Source organism: Prionailurus bengalensis, chromosome C2, assembly GCF_016509475.1.
Source record: "Prionailurus bengalensis isolate Pbe53 chromosome C2, Fcat_Pben_1.1_paternal_pri, whole genome shotgun sequence".
NCBI lineage: Eukaryota > Metazoa > Chordata > Mammalia > Carnivora > Felidae > Prionailurus > Prionailurus bengalensis.
The window spans coordinates 124,126,010-124,142,648 of NC_057350.1; the positions used below are offsets into that span (position 1 = coordinate 124,126,010).

The 16,639-nt window shown below is 46.5% G+C and overlaps 1 protein-coding gene across 2 annotated transcripts in view; it reads right to left on the minus strand.

The window, feature by feature from the left end:
- CLSTN2 (calsyntenin 2) overlaps nucleotides 1-16,639 on the minus strand; it is a 608,534-nt gene that overhangs the window by 401,633 nt on the left and 190,262 nt on the right. Inside the window, exon 1 of one of the 2 annotated variants that reach the window (XM_043595271.1) lies at nucleotides 1,389-1,505. The exons of the other annotated variant lie outside the window; for it this stretch is intronic. Within the exon in view, the coding sequence (XP_043451206.1) occupies nucleotides 1,389-1,491 (103 nt within the window). The 5' untranslated portion in view covers nucleotides 1,492-1,505. Of the gene's footprint in view, nucleotides 1-1,388; nucleotides 1,506-16,639 lie in introns of those variants that run through there. 2 annotated transcript variants of the gene reach the window in all.

The following is a 16,639-nucleotide window of genomic DNA, read 5'->3' on the forward strand; positions in this document are numbered from 1 at the left end:
GGAATGTGAATGCCCACTGCCCATGTACACAGTGTAGTGCACAAGAAACAATTTCACTTAAGAAATATTTACTTAATGAGTAACTATGATAAGTGGGGAGGGGCTAGGCTAGGTGTTGGAGATACAGCACTACGTAACTACACTAGTAATTTGGGTAAGTGCTAAAAAAAAAAAAGTATAAGATGTTATGAGGATATATGTCAGAGGGAAGTGACCTATGTGGGGGTGCTGGGAGGGACCACCATTCAAAAGTGACATAGGTGGGGTGTCTGGGTGGCTCAGTCGGTTAAGCGTCCGACTTCAGCTCAGGTCATGACCTCATGGTCTGTGAGTTGGAGCCCTGCATCAGGCTCTGTGCTGACAGCTCAGAGCCTGGAGCCTGTTTCAGATTCTGTGTATTTCTCTCTCTCTCTGTCCCTCCCCCACTCATGCTCTGTCTCTCTCTTAATAATAAATAAACATTAAAAAAAATTTTTTTTAAAGTGACATAGGTAAACTGAGACCGAAAGCTGAGAGGGATGGAAGGACATTCCAGAAGAGAGAACAGCATGGGAAGAGACTCTGAGAGAGACCCGAGTGTGGTCTACTGGACAAAGAAGAATAGAATTAGTGTGTGTGATGGGGAGACAGGGGATGGCTTCATGCTCGGAGAAGCTCCCAACAACGTAAGAAATTGAGAAGAGGATTCAGAATTCTAACTGTGTAACTGGGGAGCTCAGATACAGTTTTGCAGCAACTTCAGAGGAAGAGGAAATCAGTAATGAACCTACTTTTTCAGGCATTCAGGAGGTGGGGCTGGACCTCAGCCAGGTCTTGCATGATGAGCTAGGTAGGCAAAGAGATGAGGGAAGATCCAAACCTAGATATCCACCTCGACTCCTCCTTCTCCCATCTGTTAATCTGTCCTTTACCTTGTCTACATATCGTCCCTCCTATAAATGTCTCTTGGGTTTCTGCTTTCCATGCCCACTGCCCAGGCCAAGCCCCGCCCCCCGTCACTGACCGTGGAAATGTTTGTGGCAATTGCCTCCAATCATCTCTCATATTGCACCCTCCAAGGCATCCTCGCTGCTGCAGGCAGAGTAGCCTCTAAAACACAATTTGGACCACACCTGTTCCCCTCCTTCCAGCAGCCCCCATCACCCTGGATATAAAGATCACACTCAGCCTGGCACACAGGCTTTTCACTTCATAATTCCACTTGCCTTTGGCCCCCACTTATTGCCTCGTCTCCTCTGACACCTTACGTTTCCTGGGTTTGCCTTGTTCTCTCTCCAGCCCTGACTTACACTTCTCACCCACCATTTTCTAGGGGCTCTTCCTATATGACCTTATTTTATGGGCCAAGAGTATCCCCAAGCCCCTTATTGTCAGCTGCAGACACTCACAGTCTCTTCTGCACATGCTGATAGGCAAATTCTCCTGAATTTGATCTCCATCTGATCTTCTGAGGCCAAGCTGGTAAATGTCGCCCAAGCACTTATTGAGCATGTGGTGTGTCTCCAGGCCCGTGTCTACCACCAAGAGAGGCACAGGGGCAGACACAGGCCTTGCATTCATCACAATCTTATGTCAGCGACATCACCACCAGGAAGGAGGTCCTTTTTAAGAAGGCGCAGGAGATGCTGTGTAAATAAAACTAGATCGGTATTGTACGCTTGACCCTACCGTTGCCATTCTTTTGTTGTCGTCATTAAAGTTGTCTATGGGTTCAGCCCCTATACTCTATGCTAGGGCTGAATCGTACCATGCTCTCACAAGTTGGATTTCCTAGGAAGCAGACTCTAAGACGGTGTAGTATGTAGGATGTTTCTTTTTTTTTTTTTTCAACGTTTATTTTTTATTTTGGGGACAGAGAGAGACAGAGCATGAACGGGGGTGGGACAGAGAGAGAGGGAGACACAGAACCGGAAACAGGCTCCAGGCTCTGAGCCATCAGCCCAGAGCCTGACACGCGGCTCGAACTCACGGACCGCGAGATCGTGACCTGGCTGAAGTCGGACGCTTAACCGACTGCACCACCCAGGCGCCCCTGTACGATGTTTCTTTAGGAGTGCCCTTGCTATCAACAGCCGTAGAAGAGAAGAGGATGCAGGAAGGGCAGTGGAGGAAGGGAAGCTGTGACGCTCTAGAGTTTGAAAGGCTCTTTCCAAGTTGTCCTGGGTTGGTCTCAGATGGATGAGCCTTTACACCCTTGAATTCATCAGTCCCTGGATGGGGTGCCCTCAGGAAGGGGGTTAACTTTGGGCAACATGCCCCCCTGCAGCTGCAGCAAGGCTGAAGGAGCTGACAGCTGAAAGCTGTTTCTGCCAAGAATTCTCCCAGCAGCTGGGGCAACTGGTACTTTATTGAAGGGGCGTTTAGGTGGCACATTGCAGGATTGACACACAGCCGCTTTCAAAGTTTCCCTTTGAAAACTTACAAGGACCCAAGATGTAGATATCATCTCCATTTTCCAGACAAGAAAATGAGTCAGGGAGAGAGTATCATGTGCCCAAAGCTGCACAGCTGGATTTGAACTCAGTTCTGGTTTCACACCTTCTGCTTGTGTTACTGTTAATGTTCATTCCTTCCAAGTAAGTGGGTAAGGGTTTAACCGTGTGCCCTCACCTACCATAGCCTGAACACACAGTAGACCATGAGTACCTGCTCTTCACGAAAATAACCGGGAGATCAAAAGGTGGAAGCAGTATGCTCAGGTCAGTCTGGGGGTGAAGGAGGATGCCACCATGTGTACCCACTCACCTGTACCCACTTTGTTACTGGCACAGTGCCTCATCCTCGGCCACATCCAGGAGATGGCACCAAGGCTAGGTCTCGTGGATGAGGTTTTCTAACTTAACAAATAAAAATACAGGATACCCAGTTAAACTGGATGCTCAAATAGACAATCAATGATTGTTCTAATATTAAGTATGCCCATACAACATTTGGGACGTGCTCCTACTAAAAAGTCCTTTACTATTTAGCTGACATTCAAATTAGCCCTGTGCCCGGTATTGTATCTGGCAACCCTACTCAGGGTGAAGTGGAATCCCTATCCTCAGGATGACTTCAGTGACACAAAATTTCCTCGGGCCACTCTTTCTCAGTCTGAAATCCATTTTCCTGCACCCAAAGTTTCTCACTGCACCATTAAAGCTCATGTTTATTGTGCCAGCACCCCAGCAAGAGTGGACCCATGAGCTACACTTATTCACCCTCAGGACATTACTGAGAGCAGGTTTTGGGGAATGTGCACAAGAGAGCAGAGATGGAGATGAGGGATGGCCAGAAGTGGACACTAAGGGGGTGAAGGGCTCAGGATGAGAAGAAAAGGCTCATGGTGTGTGGGGCAGCCTCAAGAGCTTCTCCATTTATTTCAGTCATGCTCTGGGAGGAGAAGGTTCCAGTATTTTGGGATTGCTCAACAGGCTCCTCTCTCTGGCTTGGAGGGTAACACTCCAGGTGCTTCCCCCCCCCCCCATGCCTCCAATAAGCTCCCGCCTACCAGCAACCAGCTATACCCATGACCTGCATATGGGCTACTGAGTGGTGTAGTTCCCCCACATCTGGGAAAGACCCAGGTGTTGCAAACCTCCAGCTTCACACTTGGAGTGTCCTAGTCCTGTCATTGGCCTAGTCCCTTCAGCTTCTTAGCTGCTCTGTGATGACGAGAAAGTATGCAGATAATCCAAAAATGTCACCACAAGTGACCCGAACTTCCTTTTCTCCCAGTTTTCGAGATAAGCCATTCCTTTTTATTATGTAGAGATTCATAAAAAAGCATAAGTGAATGCAACAGCTTAAATAGTTTTCTTTTAGGAGTTTGGCACTAAATACATTAAATAAATTCCCTTAGCCCTTGGACAAGAAGCCATTAGATATGGACTATTACTTGCATTATCATTACATTCGTGGGTCATTATGAAAAATAAAAGTTCTAATCAGCATGAACATTTATAAAGTACCATGATGGGAAATATGCCAGGCTGGGCTGTCTCAAATATCCAAACTAAACATAGTGAGTAATGACTGTGAACAAAAAAAGGTTGAACACAAAGAATCACTTGAACAAATCCCACTCAAAGTCATTAGCAACTAAAGGCTTTAGGAAAAAAGCAGAAGGCCACCTCCATCTTACCAGCTAAGTGAACTCCCTGAGCCCTCCTTAGGGCTCTGTGACAACAATCCTATCTTTACCTTCCTCACCCTGTGACCAGCTGGAAGAGGAGGACTTTCTGCGGTCCTCACAAGGTTCTAGGAAGCCGCAGGTCCCTCAGAGGTAGCCCAGGGGCCACAGTGGGTGGCAAGAAGCAGCTCACAAACAGTGTGGTAGACCCTGTACCCCTGCCTGATCCTGTCCTTTCCCACACAACTGTTTGCTTTTACCATGATCCTCTTAATAAGTACCAAATGACTCTGGAATGACCTTCATTTGCTTCCCCAGCACAGGATGATTTTAAAGTGACTGAGCTACCTGCTTGCCATGTTGCAGGGACCTTGTCACAGCTATGGGGAGTGTGGGTCAATCACATGGGTAGACTTTGGAGCTGGCACCAGGGCTGGATCTTTGGCCACAGGCTGGATCAGATGTCACCCTGGAATGGCCAGAATCAGTGGGAAAAGGACAGAGTGTGCAAGCAGTTGGGCCAAGGGTCCAGCAGAAAAGCTGAACCATTCCAGGTATCAAGGATTCCCTCAAGGATGTGCCTATGTTTGGGACTACAGGCAAGGACCAAGGTGGCCACAAGATAGGAAGGTCATCTTGGAAGGCTTGGCCTCAGGATGCCTCCCTCCCTCTCTGGGATGTTCTCCTTGGCTTTTTATGGTGAGTGGCCCACTCCCCAGGGGACTACTGGGTTCTGTACAGACTCCTATATGAATACATGGAAGCAGTCTGGTTGTACTTGTTGTTTCTATCTATTAGACTGCAGCCTCTATGAGGGAAGGGTAATAACCAAATAGGTTCACCCATTCAGTCAACCTTTCATTCGCTCATTCAATTAATTCACTCAACAGATTGAGAGTTAACAAGTTCCTTTCACAGTGTCAGGTGCGTACTTTGTCTCTGTATATCCAGCACCTGCAATAGAGCCTGTCACCCAGAGTACTAAATAACGTTGACGAATAAATGCACAGATGACTGAGGATGTGTTCTGCAAACAGGGCTGCATTCTCAGGAGGCACTACTGCTGGAGGGCTGGAAGGAGGTGGTGCAGGAGGAAGGAGAGGATGACGTCATTGTGGTTGGTCTCAGGTTCTACACCGACTTAAATATTCCAAAGGCCCAGCAAAGTCTCCCTCGTTGTTCCATTCTAGCACATGAAAACTCTATTCCCAGGGCTGTTACTCTTTTGGATTAAGATCTTTCCTTCTGTGTGTTGCTAGTAATATGTTTACTATATTACTTGTGCTACTTTGTAGGTGCAACACAATTTCTTTCTAGTTATCTTTTCCTCCCATTGAACTTCCTCTGAATTACCTACCTGCTTTATTTAGCAAAACCTCAAGGAGCCTTGGAGGAGGTGAGGTATTCCCTGTTGGTCTGCACAGCACTGCTTCCTCCGTGAAACCCCTTCAGTTCCCTTCCCCGGGCACTGCTCATTCTCTGGCCTCATCTGAACTAGCCCTCCTGCTTTTCATAGACACCCTAAGAAAGCTTTGCTGAACTTTTTCTATTTGTATAATATCCTTTTTCTAATAAAAACAACCTGCTTTGCACACTGCATTTTAACTACAGTTAAATTCCTCCTCCCTTACTGTGTATTCAGCAACTTCAGGGCATCCCAGCTATTGTAACTTATTATATGCTTAGCTGAACTTATTAAATTCCACTTGTCTCCAGTTTTGTTTATTCTCATTTCTGTAATGGATTCTGTGCCCCTTTGTATATATTTATCAACAGACTTTCTAAACCAGTAGGGAGCATGGGGAATATACCTCACCAGGCAGTGACAGGTGGGCTCAGGGGATCCTGGGAAAAGGTCTTCCCAGGTCTGCACTATGTATCCAAACATTTTGGTGCTACATGTCCAAGTGCCTCAAACCAACTCCCTTCTTATGGAAGGCTTCTTATGGAAAAGAATTTTTGAAATGGCAGGCCATCACGGGAGGTGGGCAATCTCAATCACAGGCAATGATTTTCATCAGGCAGAAGGTTCTGTAACACCATCTGCCCCACATGGGTGGAATGTGTCAGAAAGATCTTTCTGCCAGCTCCAGGAATGATAGTCTTTGAACCCAAGAAACCTTCCTGTGCTTAGAAGAGGCGTTGGAAACTTGCCTGGAGCTTGTTAAACTGCAAAGGGTTGATCAGAACATGCAGACAAAGCTGGAAATATGTTAGAATTTGCCACCAGGACCCTGGGGCTGGGGCTGGGGCTGGGGCAGCCCTGGGCAAGGTGCTGTTTGAGCATAAGCCTAGGTAGTAGGAAGCAAAGCTGCATTTCCCAACACATACCAACGTCCTCTCAAACAGTTGGGAGAGATTGCTTCTAAGTAACCCCTTGGGAGCCTAGGCACTTATTCCAATGATTCAGCCTTTCTGGAACCATTTGGAGAGCTTCTCTCTGAGAACTGCCTTGAGAAGCTATGATCTTTCCAGCAAATGCTTTACACAGCCCATATGTGCTGCGCAGAGCAACTGATTCATGCCATTTATTTCTCTTAGAAACCCTATGTGTTTAGGAATCACTGTCTCCCACATGTGCATCAGGAGGCACAGAGATGGTGAGGTCTCCCCATGGCTCCTCAACTCCTGTGGGCCAGGGAAGGAATCTGAAATCAAGGCTCTGTCCTGTCATAGCCCAAGCGCTGTCCATCTACTCATGCTTCCTATTTATAGCTGTCTAAAGTCACTGAATAAACATTTACTGAGGTGACACCATGTGCCAGATGCTCTGCTAGAAGCAGGTTACAGAGGGTTTAGTAAAAATATATCCTCTCATCTAAAAGAAATCACAGTGTAAGGAAATATCCCATAATTCAACTCTTAGGATGACAAAATCGCCAAGGAATGGACAAGGAACATCAGGCATACTGGGGCAGCAAATGGTCTTCCTGGGGGACAACTGGAGGTGGGGACCTTATTCACAGAAGATGTAAGTTGAAATGATTCTTCAAAGATGACAAGGAGCTATCAAGCGCTGAAAGAAAGGGATGTAGTTTCCAGCAAAAGAAAAGCTGTGTGCAAAGGCTCAGAGGCAGGAGAATGTGCAGCCTGTTGGGTGAAAAAAATAAGATAAAAACAAAGAGAGAGGCAAACCATAAGAGACTCTCAAAGACAGAGAACAAACTGAGGGTTGCTGGAGGGGAGGTGGTTGGGGGATGGGCTAAATGGGTGATGGGCATTAAGGAGGGCACTTGTTGGGATGAGCACTGAGCGTTAGGTGTAAGTGATGAATGACTGGGTTCTACTCCTGAAGCCAAGACTACACTGTATGTTAACTAATTTGAGAATAATAATAATAAGAGATGGTTTAGTATGACCTGAATTTCAGGCACAATGTAGCATGGAGCTGGGATGTAAAGTGGAGCCCAGCGCATATATACATCACACCTTCTTTATCCATTATTACTCAACTTTCATAAGGGAAATTCTGCCATTACGACACCATGGATGAGCTCAGAGGACATTATGCCAAGTGAAATAAGCCAGTTACAGAAGGATAAATGTTGCAGGATCCCATTTATATGAGGTGTCAAAATAAGTCAAACTCATAGAAAAGAACAGAATGTTGGTTTCCAGGGGCTGTGTGGTGAGGAAAATGGGAATTGTTTTTCAATGGGTATAAAGTTTCTGATATGCGAGATGATTAAGTTCTAGAGATCTCCTGTACATCATGGTATCTAGAGTTAACAATACAGTGCACTTTAAAATATGTTGAGGATAGATCTCATGTTAAATGTTCTTACAAAAAAAAAGCCACAAAAGAACACAAGGAAAATTTTGGAAGTAATGAATATACTTAGCACCTTGGTTATGGTGATGGTATCATGGGTATATGTGTGTGTGTGTTTATGTATGTGTGTGTGTTTATATTAAATTATATCTCAATAAAGAAAAAGAGAGTGAGAGAGAGAGAGGGGGCGGGGGGTGTCCAGCATCACCTAACTTCCAGAAAAAATGCACGTTGAGCCTACTCTGGCCAACTTAAGCTGTACTGCCTTGGTATCTTTGGTTTCATGGGCTCTGAAAACAACTGTTTTTAAAAAAGAAGTAAAAAAAAAAAAATGTACGTACTTTCAATGTAATCAGAATTAGAGAGCAGTTGCCTAAGGGGATTGCTTTTAATGTCAGCCCTCATTTGGAGCCCTACTCAACATTAACAAGAATCGTATTTGTCTCTACCACTTATAATTTTTATCTGTCATCAGAAATAACTGTGAAAATATCTATTCCCCAACAAGTCAGCTGGTAGCCTGTTGACAAACATCCAATCCCCTAATCTTCAATCGGACCAAGTTCCGTGCCTTTCATTCGAGTAGGGGGGCTCTTGCAAGTACCTCATTCTCCCAAGCCTCAGCCTGAAAAAGGATGGTCTTAAAGGCTTCTGTTAATTTTATCTGGCTGGAGCGCTGGGGAGCACGTTCAGCTCAAGAAGACATCTATTAAGTTGTCAGTCATCATATCATTTGCCTTAACAGTGTTTAGTATCTACCAAGCAGAAGCTGACAGACAGCACAAAGGCACTTGGGGAGGGAGACAGCATGCTAATTAGCACAGCACCCTCCGTGTGCCTTCACCGGTTAGCAAAGCTGAACTCCTAACATGTTGTTCTGCACGCTTCCTCCAAAGATTCCAGGCAAAGAAGCATTTGGAAGTTTGCTGTCAGAGGATCCTAAGTTCCTACACTAGTGATTAGGCAGGCTTCCCACCTGGAGCCCAGCCTGCATTAGAGGGAATGGGTTCACCTGGCACACAGGCCCGTCCTTCCCAAACCGCCAGAAGGGGGTGAGATGCAGAGAGTAAACCATGGGCTCTAGGCAATGCTCTTCAACAAGGCCCTGGGAAGGCTTAGCAAGGGGGGTTCTAGGTTTAAAATGAGGCACTGAGAACCACTGCAGTGGAAGAGATGGGAAGGGAACTCCACACAAGAATTGGGTTTACCTGGCGGAAATATCTATATTCATGTATGTGATCATTATAGTCAGTCTGGTGACTGCATTCAAACAGCAGCCGCTGTTTTAGATTTGTATTCTATATGCCAAGCACCGTATTATATGCTTTACACACATAATCTTAATTCATAGCAGCCCAATGAGGGCCCAGTGTTGTAATGAGGGTATTGTTATCCCCATCAAACAGATAAGAAAATGGGGCTTCGAGAGCTCATTGGTCACAATATTAGCACAAAATTAAGGTGCTTTCAAGTACAGGTTGATCTGCTACTCCTCACGTTGTAGAGTTTGAAGTTGCCTGCAACATCCCAATGGCCTCTCAAATGGATCATCACACCTCTAACTTGGGACAAGTATTATTGCCATTTTACAGCTGGGAAACTGAGGCCCGAAGCGATAAGGTGCTTATTACCCTAGATGGCAATGCGCTAAGCCAGGATCAAGAGGCTTCTGTTCCTGCCCCTTGGGACTTCTCTCAGGTCACACAAGGGCTCAATAGCATTAGACTAGTCATGACTTGAGCAGAAATGCCCGAAGACAAAGACAGATACTATTTCTCAGTAAACGTAAGTGAATTTGAAAATAAGAAAAATGATCCCAGAAATCCAGGTGTATCTATCTTGGTTGTGGACAACACTTCCTGTAACTTATGGAGATGGAACCTGAGGGGGTCTCTGGCAGCTGGTGCGAATTTGGCTAGGTGGGCCTGGTTCGGCACAATTCCCCTGCATTTGCCAACCACATCCTGCTTCCTCCCACCCTGGGGTGCAGCTTTCTCACAGAGAGGCCCTCCACAGCTTGGGTAGCTTGAACAGCCCCATGGTCCTTCATGCTTCACCTCAGGTTGGGGGTCCGCTGTGAGCAGTCTCTGTGCTCTCAGGCACCCCCTCTCTTGGCCATCCCTTGTCCCCAGCAACTATCTCCATGAGTCCTGATGATATTCACGGCAAAACCACGAGCCCAGCTTTCAGTCTCCACACAAAGGAGGTAACATGAGGCAAGGTGAGACTTTGCAAACACACATCTGGATGCTGAGGTTTCCTAAAGGATGTGCTCCCCTTCACCTATTTACCCCCTTGTACAGATCACAAATGACTGTATTCATCAGGCAAGTGAGGCAAGTAAATGTGAGGAGAAGGAATGAGATGTCCAAAATGTCAGAGCTCTGAGGTGGGCTTTAGAATCGGGGCCCCCACCTCCTTTTACCTTTCTAGCTTTTGCTTTCTCCAGTGAGCAGGGAAACAAGCCTGGAAACTACTCAGGACAAGACCTCTTCCTGGGGTCAGCACAGCTCTGAAGCAATGGAACCCCTTGCCAGGAGTCAAGGAAAGGTCCTTTGTGGCAGTGGAGTTGGGTGAAGCATAGACACTGGCTCTGACTCAGGCGGTGGCGAGGCTGAGGCAAGGGCCATACACACAGGCCCCATCAACTGCATGCGGAGGTGTGCTCTGGAGGTGCCCTGGTCCATCTGAGCAGGATGACAGGCTAGGGACCACCTGGCTCCACTTCTGGGACTGGGCACGACTCTAGCCCCGTGACCACAATCGGAGCAGAGGTAGAACCTAGAATGCCATGTCCTTCAAGTCTCTCTCTACCCCCTCCTCCTCCGAGAGCCTCCCCTCACCTCTGCCGCCCACAGCCCTCTCTGCCCCAGCTGACTCCACTCCACAGGAGGTGCTGGGTGGACAGGAGCCCCTGGGCCCTGGGTCACTGGGTCACTGGCAGTCTCCTATTGCTATTGCTTTGGTATATGCCTGGGGTGGCTGAGTTTCCTTCCTTGGTGGAGACCACAAAAGGCATTAAGTGAGTTGGAGAGGGGTATTTTGTCATTTCTCTGGTGCCTGGGACATGCCTGAGATCCTTGCAGGAACCAATGCTGACCTGTGAAGAGGCACAGTGGTATGTGGAGAGGGACAGATTTGGGACATGGTCCTGAGTTCAGGTACTGACTCTGCCTCTCAAAAGCTGTGCCCCTTAACAAGTTACTTAGTTCTTGGAGATGAAGGCTGTCGTGCCTACTCAAGTAGTTTTGGGAAATCAGAGATAAATAATAAAAGGACCTAGGCTGCCTACACTAGGGGTTCTCAAACTGTGGTCCCTGGACCAGCAGCATCAGCATCACCTGGGAACTTGTTAAAAATGCAAATTCTCCACCCAACCTCCAACCCACTGAATCAAAAACCCGAGGATCCTGCCTAGTGGTCTGTGTTTTAACAAGGCCTCTGGGTGATTCTAATGCACCAAAAGGTTTAAGAATCTTTGTAGACACTCAATAAATGTCAGTCTGTCCCCAGCCAGAGATGAAGGAATGGCCTTCATCTCTACCCAGGTTTCAGATCCAGAGCTGAAGGAAGTGGCCAGTGGCCAGACCAGTCATGATAGAACCATGATCATGAGGGACAAGTCACTGGGTGCAGGAGGAGAGTGTGGTTCCACTGACTTAAACATGAGCCAAGAAAACGTCCACTTCAATCTAATCCAGTAAGGATGTGAGTGGTTGCTATTACAGAGAGTAATGAACTCGCCTTAAAAGCAGGCACTCAATATGTGCTGATAGAGTCAGAGCCAGTTAAATATGGGCTACCGCCAGGAGCAGTGGGTTTTCAGCCGTGGCCGCATGTGACGATCACCTGGGGAATTTTGAAAACTCCAGATACCCACACTGCATGCCAGACCAATAGATCACATCAGCACCTCTGGGAGGGGGTGAGACCCCAACACAAGCACTTGTCAAAGCTCCCCAGGTGATTCCAATGTGCGGCTGTCCCCTGACCCAGGTGGACAGTCCATGGTCAGGCAGGAAGCAGAAGCATGCCCGTGTCTTCTTCATCCCTACCCTCATCCTTTTGGTCCCCTCACCAGGTCACAGATTCAGTCATTCTCAGTAAAGAGGCAGAAAGCCAGCTCATGAGTTGAAATTCACTTAGGCTTTACAAAAACGTTTGGAGAAAGGAAGGGCAAATGTTATTCTTCTACTTTGTGGGAAGAAAAACTCCAAACTGCCCCTGGGAGATTCTGAGATGTGTTCAGTAGCTTGCCTGAGTTTTAGGGGGGTCAGAACTGAGATGAGACATGTCCCCTGGCCGTGGGTTTCTACAAGAGTATGCATGTTGTGAGTGCTTCTCTGTCCTTTTGCCCAATACTAAGTACCTACTATGTTGCAGGCCCATGACATCATCCCTAATCCTCAGCATCCACACTGCCAGATAAGTATGAGTCTTCACATTCTACAAAGAGAAAACCCAAGGGCAGAAACGTAATTGACTTGCCCAATATCAAACTAATAGTAAATGATGGAGCTGGAATTGGATCTACATCTTTTTTGTTCTAAATATAGCTCCCTTTCCACTATCCCATTCTGCCCTTCTGGGAGAGAGGACATGAGAAAATGCTAACATGGCCTCTCCAAATGGAGCTCTTTGATTTGGAGCTATCATAACAAAGTAACTCAGCACCAGAAAGAGGTACATCTATTACTTCTAATTTTTCATATTCCTCTACTTTTTCTTCAAAGCCTGGCTGAACCGGGAGCAGAGAAGGACCGCAGACGTCCACACTGACCTAGAAGGACCGCAGACAGCCACATTGACCTTGGTAAGAACAGAGGATCACCCACAGATATAATTGGCTCAGAGAGAAAACCACTCAGTACAAGGGTCCGTGAGTTTCCAGGGTCCACCAGGTTCAGGATAGGTGTTGATATGTCTCCCAATGCCTCACTTGATTAATTTGTCCTCGAGATTTGAGGTTCAAACTGAGGTTCCTATGTCTGCTTGGCTTCATTCAGCCTTGATCACAGTGTATCCCCCAGCCATGCTGTCTCAGGGCATTTGGAAGGTATACCTCAGGTGACTCTGACCCAAGAAGGATTCTCCTCCCTGAGCACAAGCCTGGTGGCTGCATGGGGTCTCCACTTCCCTGGAAAGGCCCAGACAGGTGGTCTAACACAGCAAAGGCCCCATGACAAGCAGCACTGTATGGGCAGCAAAGCTTATTTCCTCCTCCCTGTCCCTGTTCCTGTACAAGTTACTGTGTCCTCCCTTCAAGCAACATGGGTCTCAGGAGAAATTTGCTATTGCCATTTTGGGTAGATGCAATATTTGTTACCCAAGCTCTATTGTATGATCTCAGACTTTTGTCCCCATGGAGAAATGCCAGGTCTCAGGAAATTAGCCAAGGTAAGTAATTCAGGGGAAGGAGGGCTCCAGACTAGGGGATTCCTTACTGAAGAGCCCCTTGCTTGCTGTGCCGGCCACTGGTCTTTGTGTGTGCACATGTGTTGTATGTTTGCGCATGTGTCCTTTCCTTAGGACTTCTGTGAAGTAAGGAAATTAACAAACAAATGATGGTAATAGAGAAAACAAAAGGATTTGGAACCACACGGACCTGGATTTGAATGCCAACTCGGACACAGCACAGCCCACACAATTAGTCCTCTAGTGATTCCCCATCTGCAGGACAGGGGACAGGGAAACAGAGCCTGCTCTACAGATGTTGTCTGCCTCCTGGGGCAGGGTGAGAATTCGGTGAGGAAAGACTGAAGGAGTGCTCTGTAAACTGCAAAGCTTTATGTAAATGTTAGCACAGTCATGATAACAGCTACCATTATTACATCTCTTTGTGATCTGCAAGTAGGCTAAGCCACACACATTCAAATCACATTGGTATTGTCCCTAACACATTGCAGTCCCTGGACTAGATAGAATCTCCACATCAAGAGCTTTGGGTCTAGGAGGAAGATGTGTCCAGTCAGAGGACACTGAGTAGTGGGTGCTAAACTAGAGGGAAGGAAGTGCAGGAAGGGAATGTGGGTTCCGGAGAAGGGACAACTAACCTAGACTGTGGTCCGAGAAGGCTTCACGAAGGGAAGAGGTACCCTTGAGCTTTTCTTAGGAGGATGTATAAGAATGGTGCAGGCTGGGAGGCTGGGGATGGTGGGAACTTTCTAAGCAAGCAGAGAAACAGTATGTACAATGAAACAGAGCAAAGAACAAATGTACTGCTTGAAGCTCCACCCAGGTTCGTATCTGCAAAGGTCTTCAGCTCCTTGCCCAAGCGATGTCATAGTACTGGGCTCCTGAGCCTCTGCTCAGGCAGGGACAGGAGGAAGATGGATTTCTTCTTGCCCCTGATTACAGAGCTAGCCCTCCTCAATGGTTTCCTCTTCAGAATAAACCAACGCATCCCTGTAGCTAGTCTAAATCCTGGCACATGTGGTCAAGCCTCCACCTGGGCTGAAGTCAAGCGGGGGGGGGGGGGGGGGGGGGGGGGAGGCCACAGACCAAATAATAATAACAGTAGCAACAAAACTACTGTATATTGTGTATCATGCATCCCACTGACAAGACAAGGTACTGTCATCTTACTTAATCCCAGAAGCAATTCCCAGAAGATAAATACCATTGCCCCGTTTTTACACATGTGATCCTGAGGCTTGGAAAGGTTGAGTAATTTCTCTAAGGCCCAGCTACTAAGTTGTGGAGTTAAGTCTGACTGATTCCAAAGCCTGTTCCCTTACTGCCACACCACTTCAGTGCCAACTACAAATGCAGCAAGAATCGAAGGGGGCTGGGTGGGGAGATGTGCCTGTTTTCAAGAGGAAACCAAGATCCTACGGGGGCTTGAGGACTCAAAGGGATATAGATTTTTAATTACTAGAGCACTGTTATACATCCAAATCATTTCTAGGAAGCTGTGGCTGACAGGCATAGTGAGCCTCACTGTACTCCATAAGCTCTAAAGAAACTGCTCATTAAAAATGACAGTGACCCTCACTCTGCCTTCCTGAATCTAAAACCTTCAAATCTTCTTAAGTCCAAGATAAATAATGACTTACTCATATTAATGCTCCAAGATAGAAACCTAAATCTCCTAAGCATAGGGCTGTGTTCACCAGTGCTCTCAAGGTGAACAGCAGAATATAATTTAGTTTGGGGCTATAAGATTTTAGAGATTTGGGTTTAAGTCACATTCCTAAAATGGAGGCGGTCCTGGACAGGAAGACAGCCTTACAACACAGGTCATTCTTTTATAAGCTGGCTTTAGCTATCAAAAACAGGTTGAGACATAGACTCCAACTTCAGTGTCATAGGCAGCACCACCAGATTAACATATGTGTTTGCGCCATGAGTGATCACATGTGTTCTGCTATGGTTCTGCTCTCAGTGTATGATAAGGCAATGACATAGGCTGGCCGTATGGTCCCATGATATTTGCTCCCATGTGCCCCCTTCAGATGCTTTTATTCAATATTTCTAGAAGCTTGGGTGTTCATGAGTTTCTCCCAGCCAAACTAGTTCATGTTTAAAGAGCATGAGAATAAAAACACTTCAGAAAGGACACATTGGGTCAACCTCACTCTCCACTCAGCCCAGATCCTACCTTTGAGGCTGGCCACAAGGATCACATGGAGGAAAAGTGTGATGGAAACTGTCCAGAGTTTCCCAAGTATGTGCCAACAAAGAAGGATGGGATGCAATTAGGAACATCAAACAGCTCTAGAATTAATAAGTTTGGGAAATACTAATGAAACAAAATTAAACAGGCATCTTTACCAAAGGTCTCAGTCTTTTATGTGTAAATAGGCACTGTATAAATCTCAGAAGTGACCATGATACCCAGTATATCCCAATATATCTAATCCTTTAAAAGGTATAACCTTGGACTATAGATATTATGTGGAACAACCTCTTGGAAAAGCTGTCTAAACCTTTCTTGAACCCATTTTTCTTTGCAAAACAAACACATCCTGGGGCAAGAAACTTCATGTGTTCTCCATTCTGAAATATTCTTATATGCACTTCTCAACCTTCTTTTTACAACTCAGCTTGGGGAATTCTTCACAAGCCATCACCGAGGGGTTTGCTGCATGTATTTTGGAGCGTTTGATGAATGTGATGTTCCCTGATGGATTACTGGAATGGCAGCACATGAATCTCAGGTACTAAATGACAGTTGCTCCCTATGCCCCACCCAGCCCAGCTCCGCACTGATGATCTGCATTGCACAAGCTGTTGTCTGGTGGCCCCTGTGCTGTACTGGAAGAAATATGTAAAGGCAATACTCATCAAGGGTCAAACTATCTTCTCCTAAGCTGAAGCCCAAGTGATAATAATTCCCTCTGCCCGAAGAGGCCTGATTAAAACCCCACGCTTTCCAGGGTTAGCACAGGCCATGTTTCTATGGAAACATTATTTCAAGGAGAGTGTCCAGACCATTTGGATGGCCTCATGAGCCCTCTGCATGGCTGCTCTTCCCAAGAAGCCAGTTGACTGGTGTGGGGGCTAAGACAGTCCTGTCTCATGGAGAAGAGCTGCCCTGTCTGATATCATCAAGACAGCAGACAGCCATCTGAGCAGGAGACAGACTCAGGCTGCAAAGCACTGTACAATTCCAGCGGAACGACTTCTTCCATGTCCAGATGGGGAATACCCAGTTCAGAGTATAAGCATATAAGCAAGAAGGAAAAATAAAAGCATCTTCAGTGCTTACCAATATTTGATAAATGAAGGAAACAATGACTCAGAGGCAGCGACAT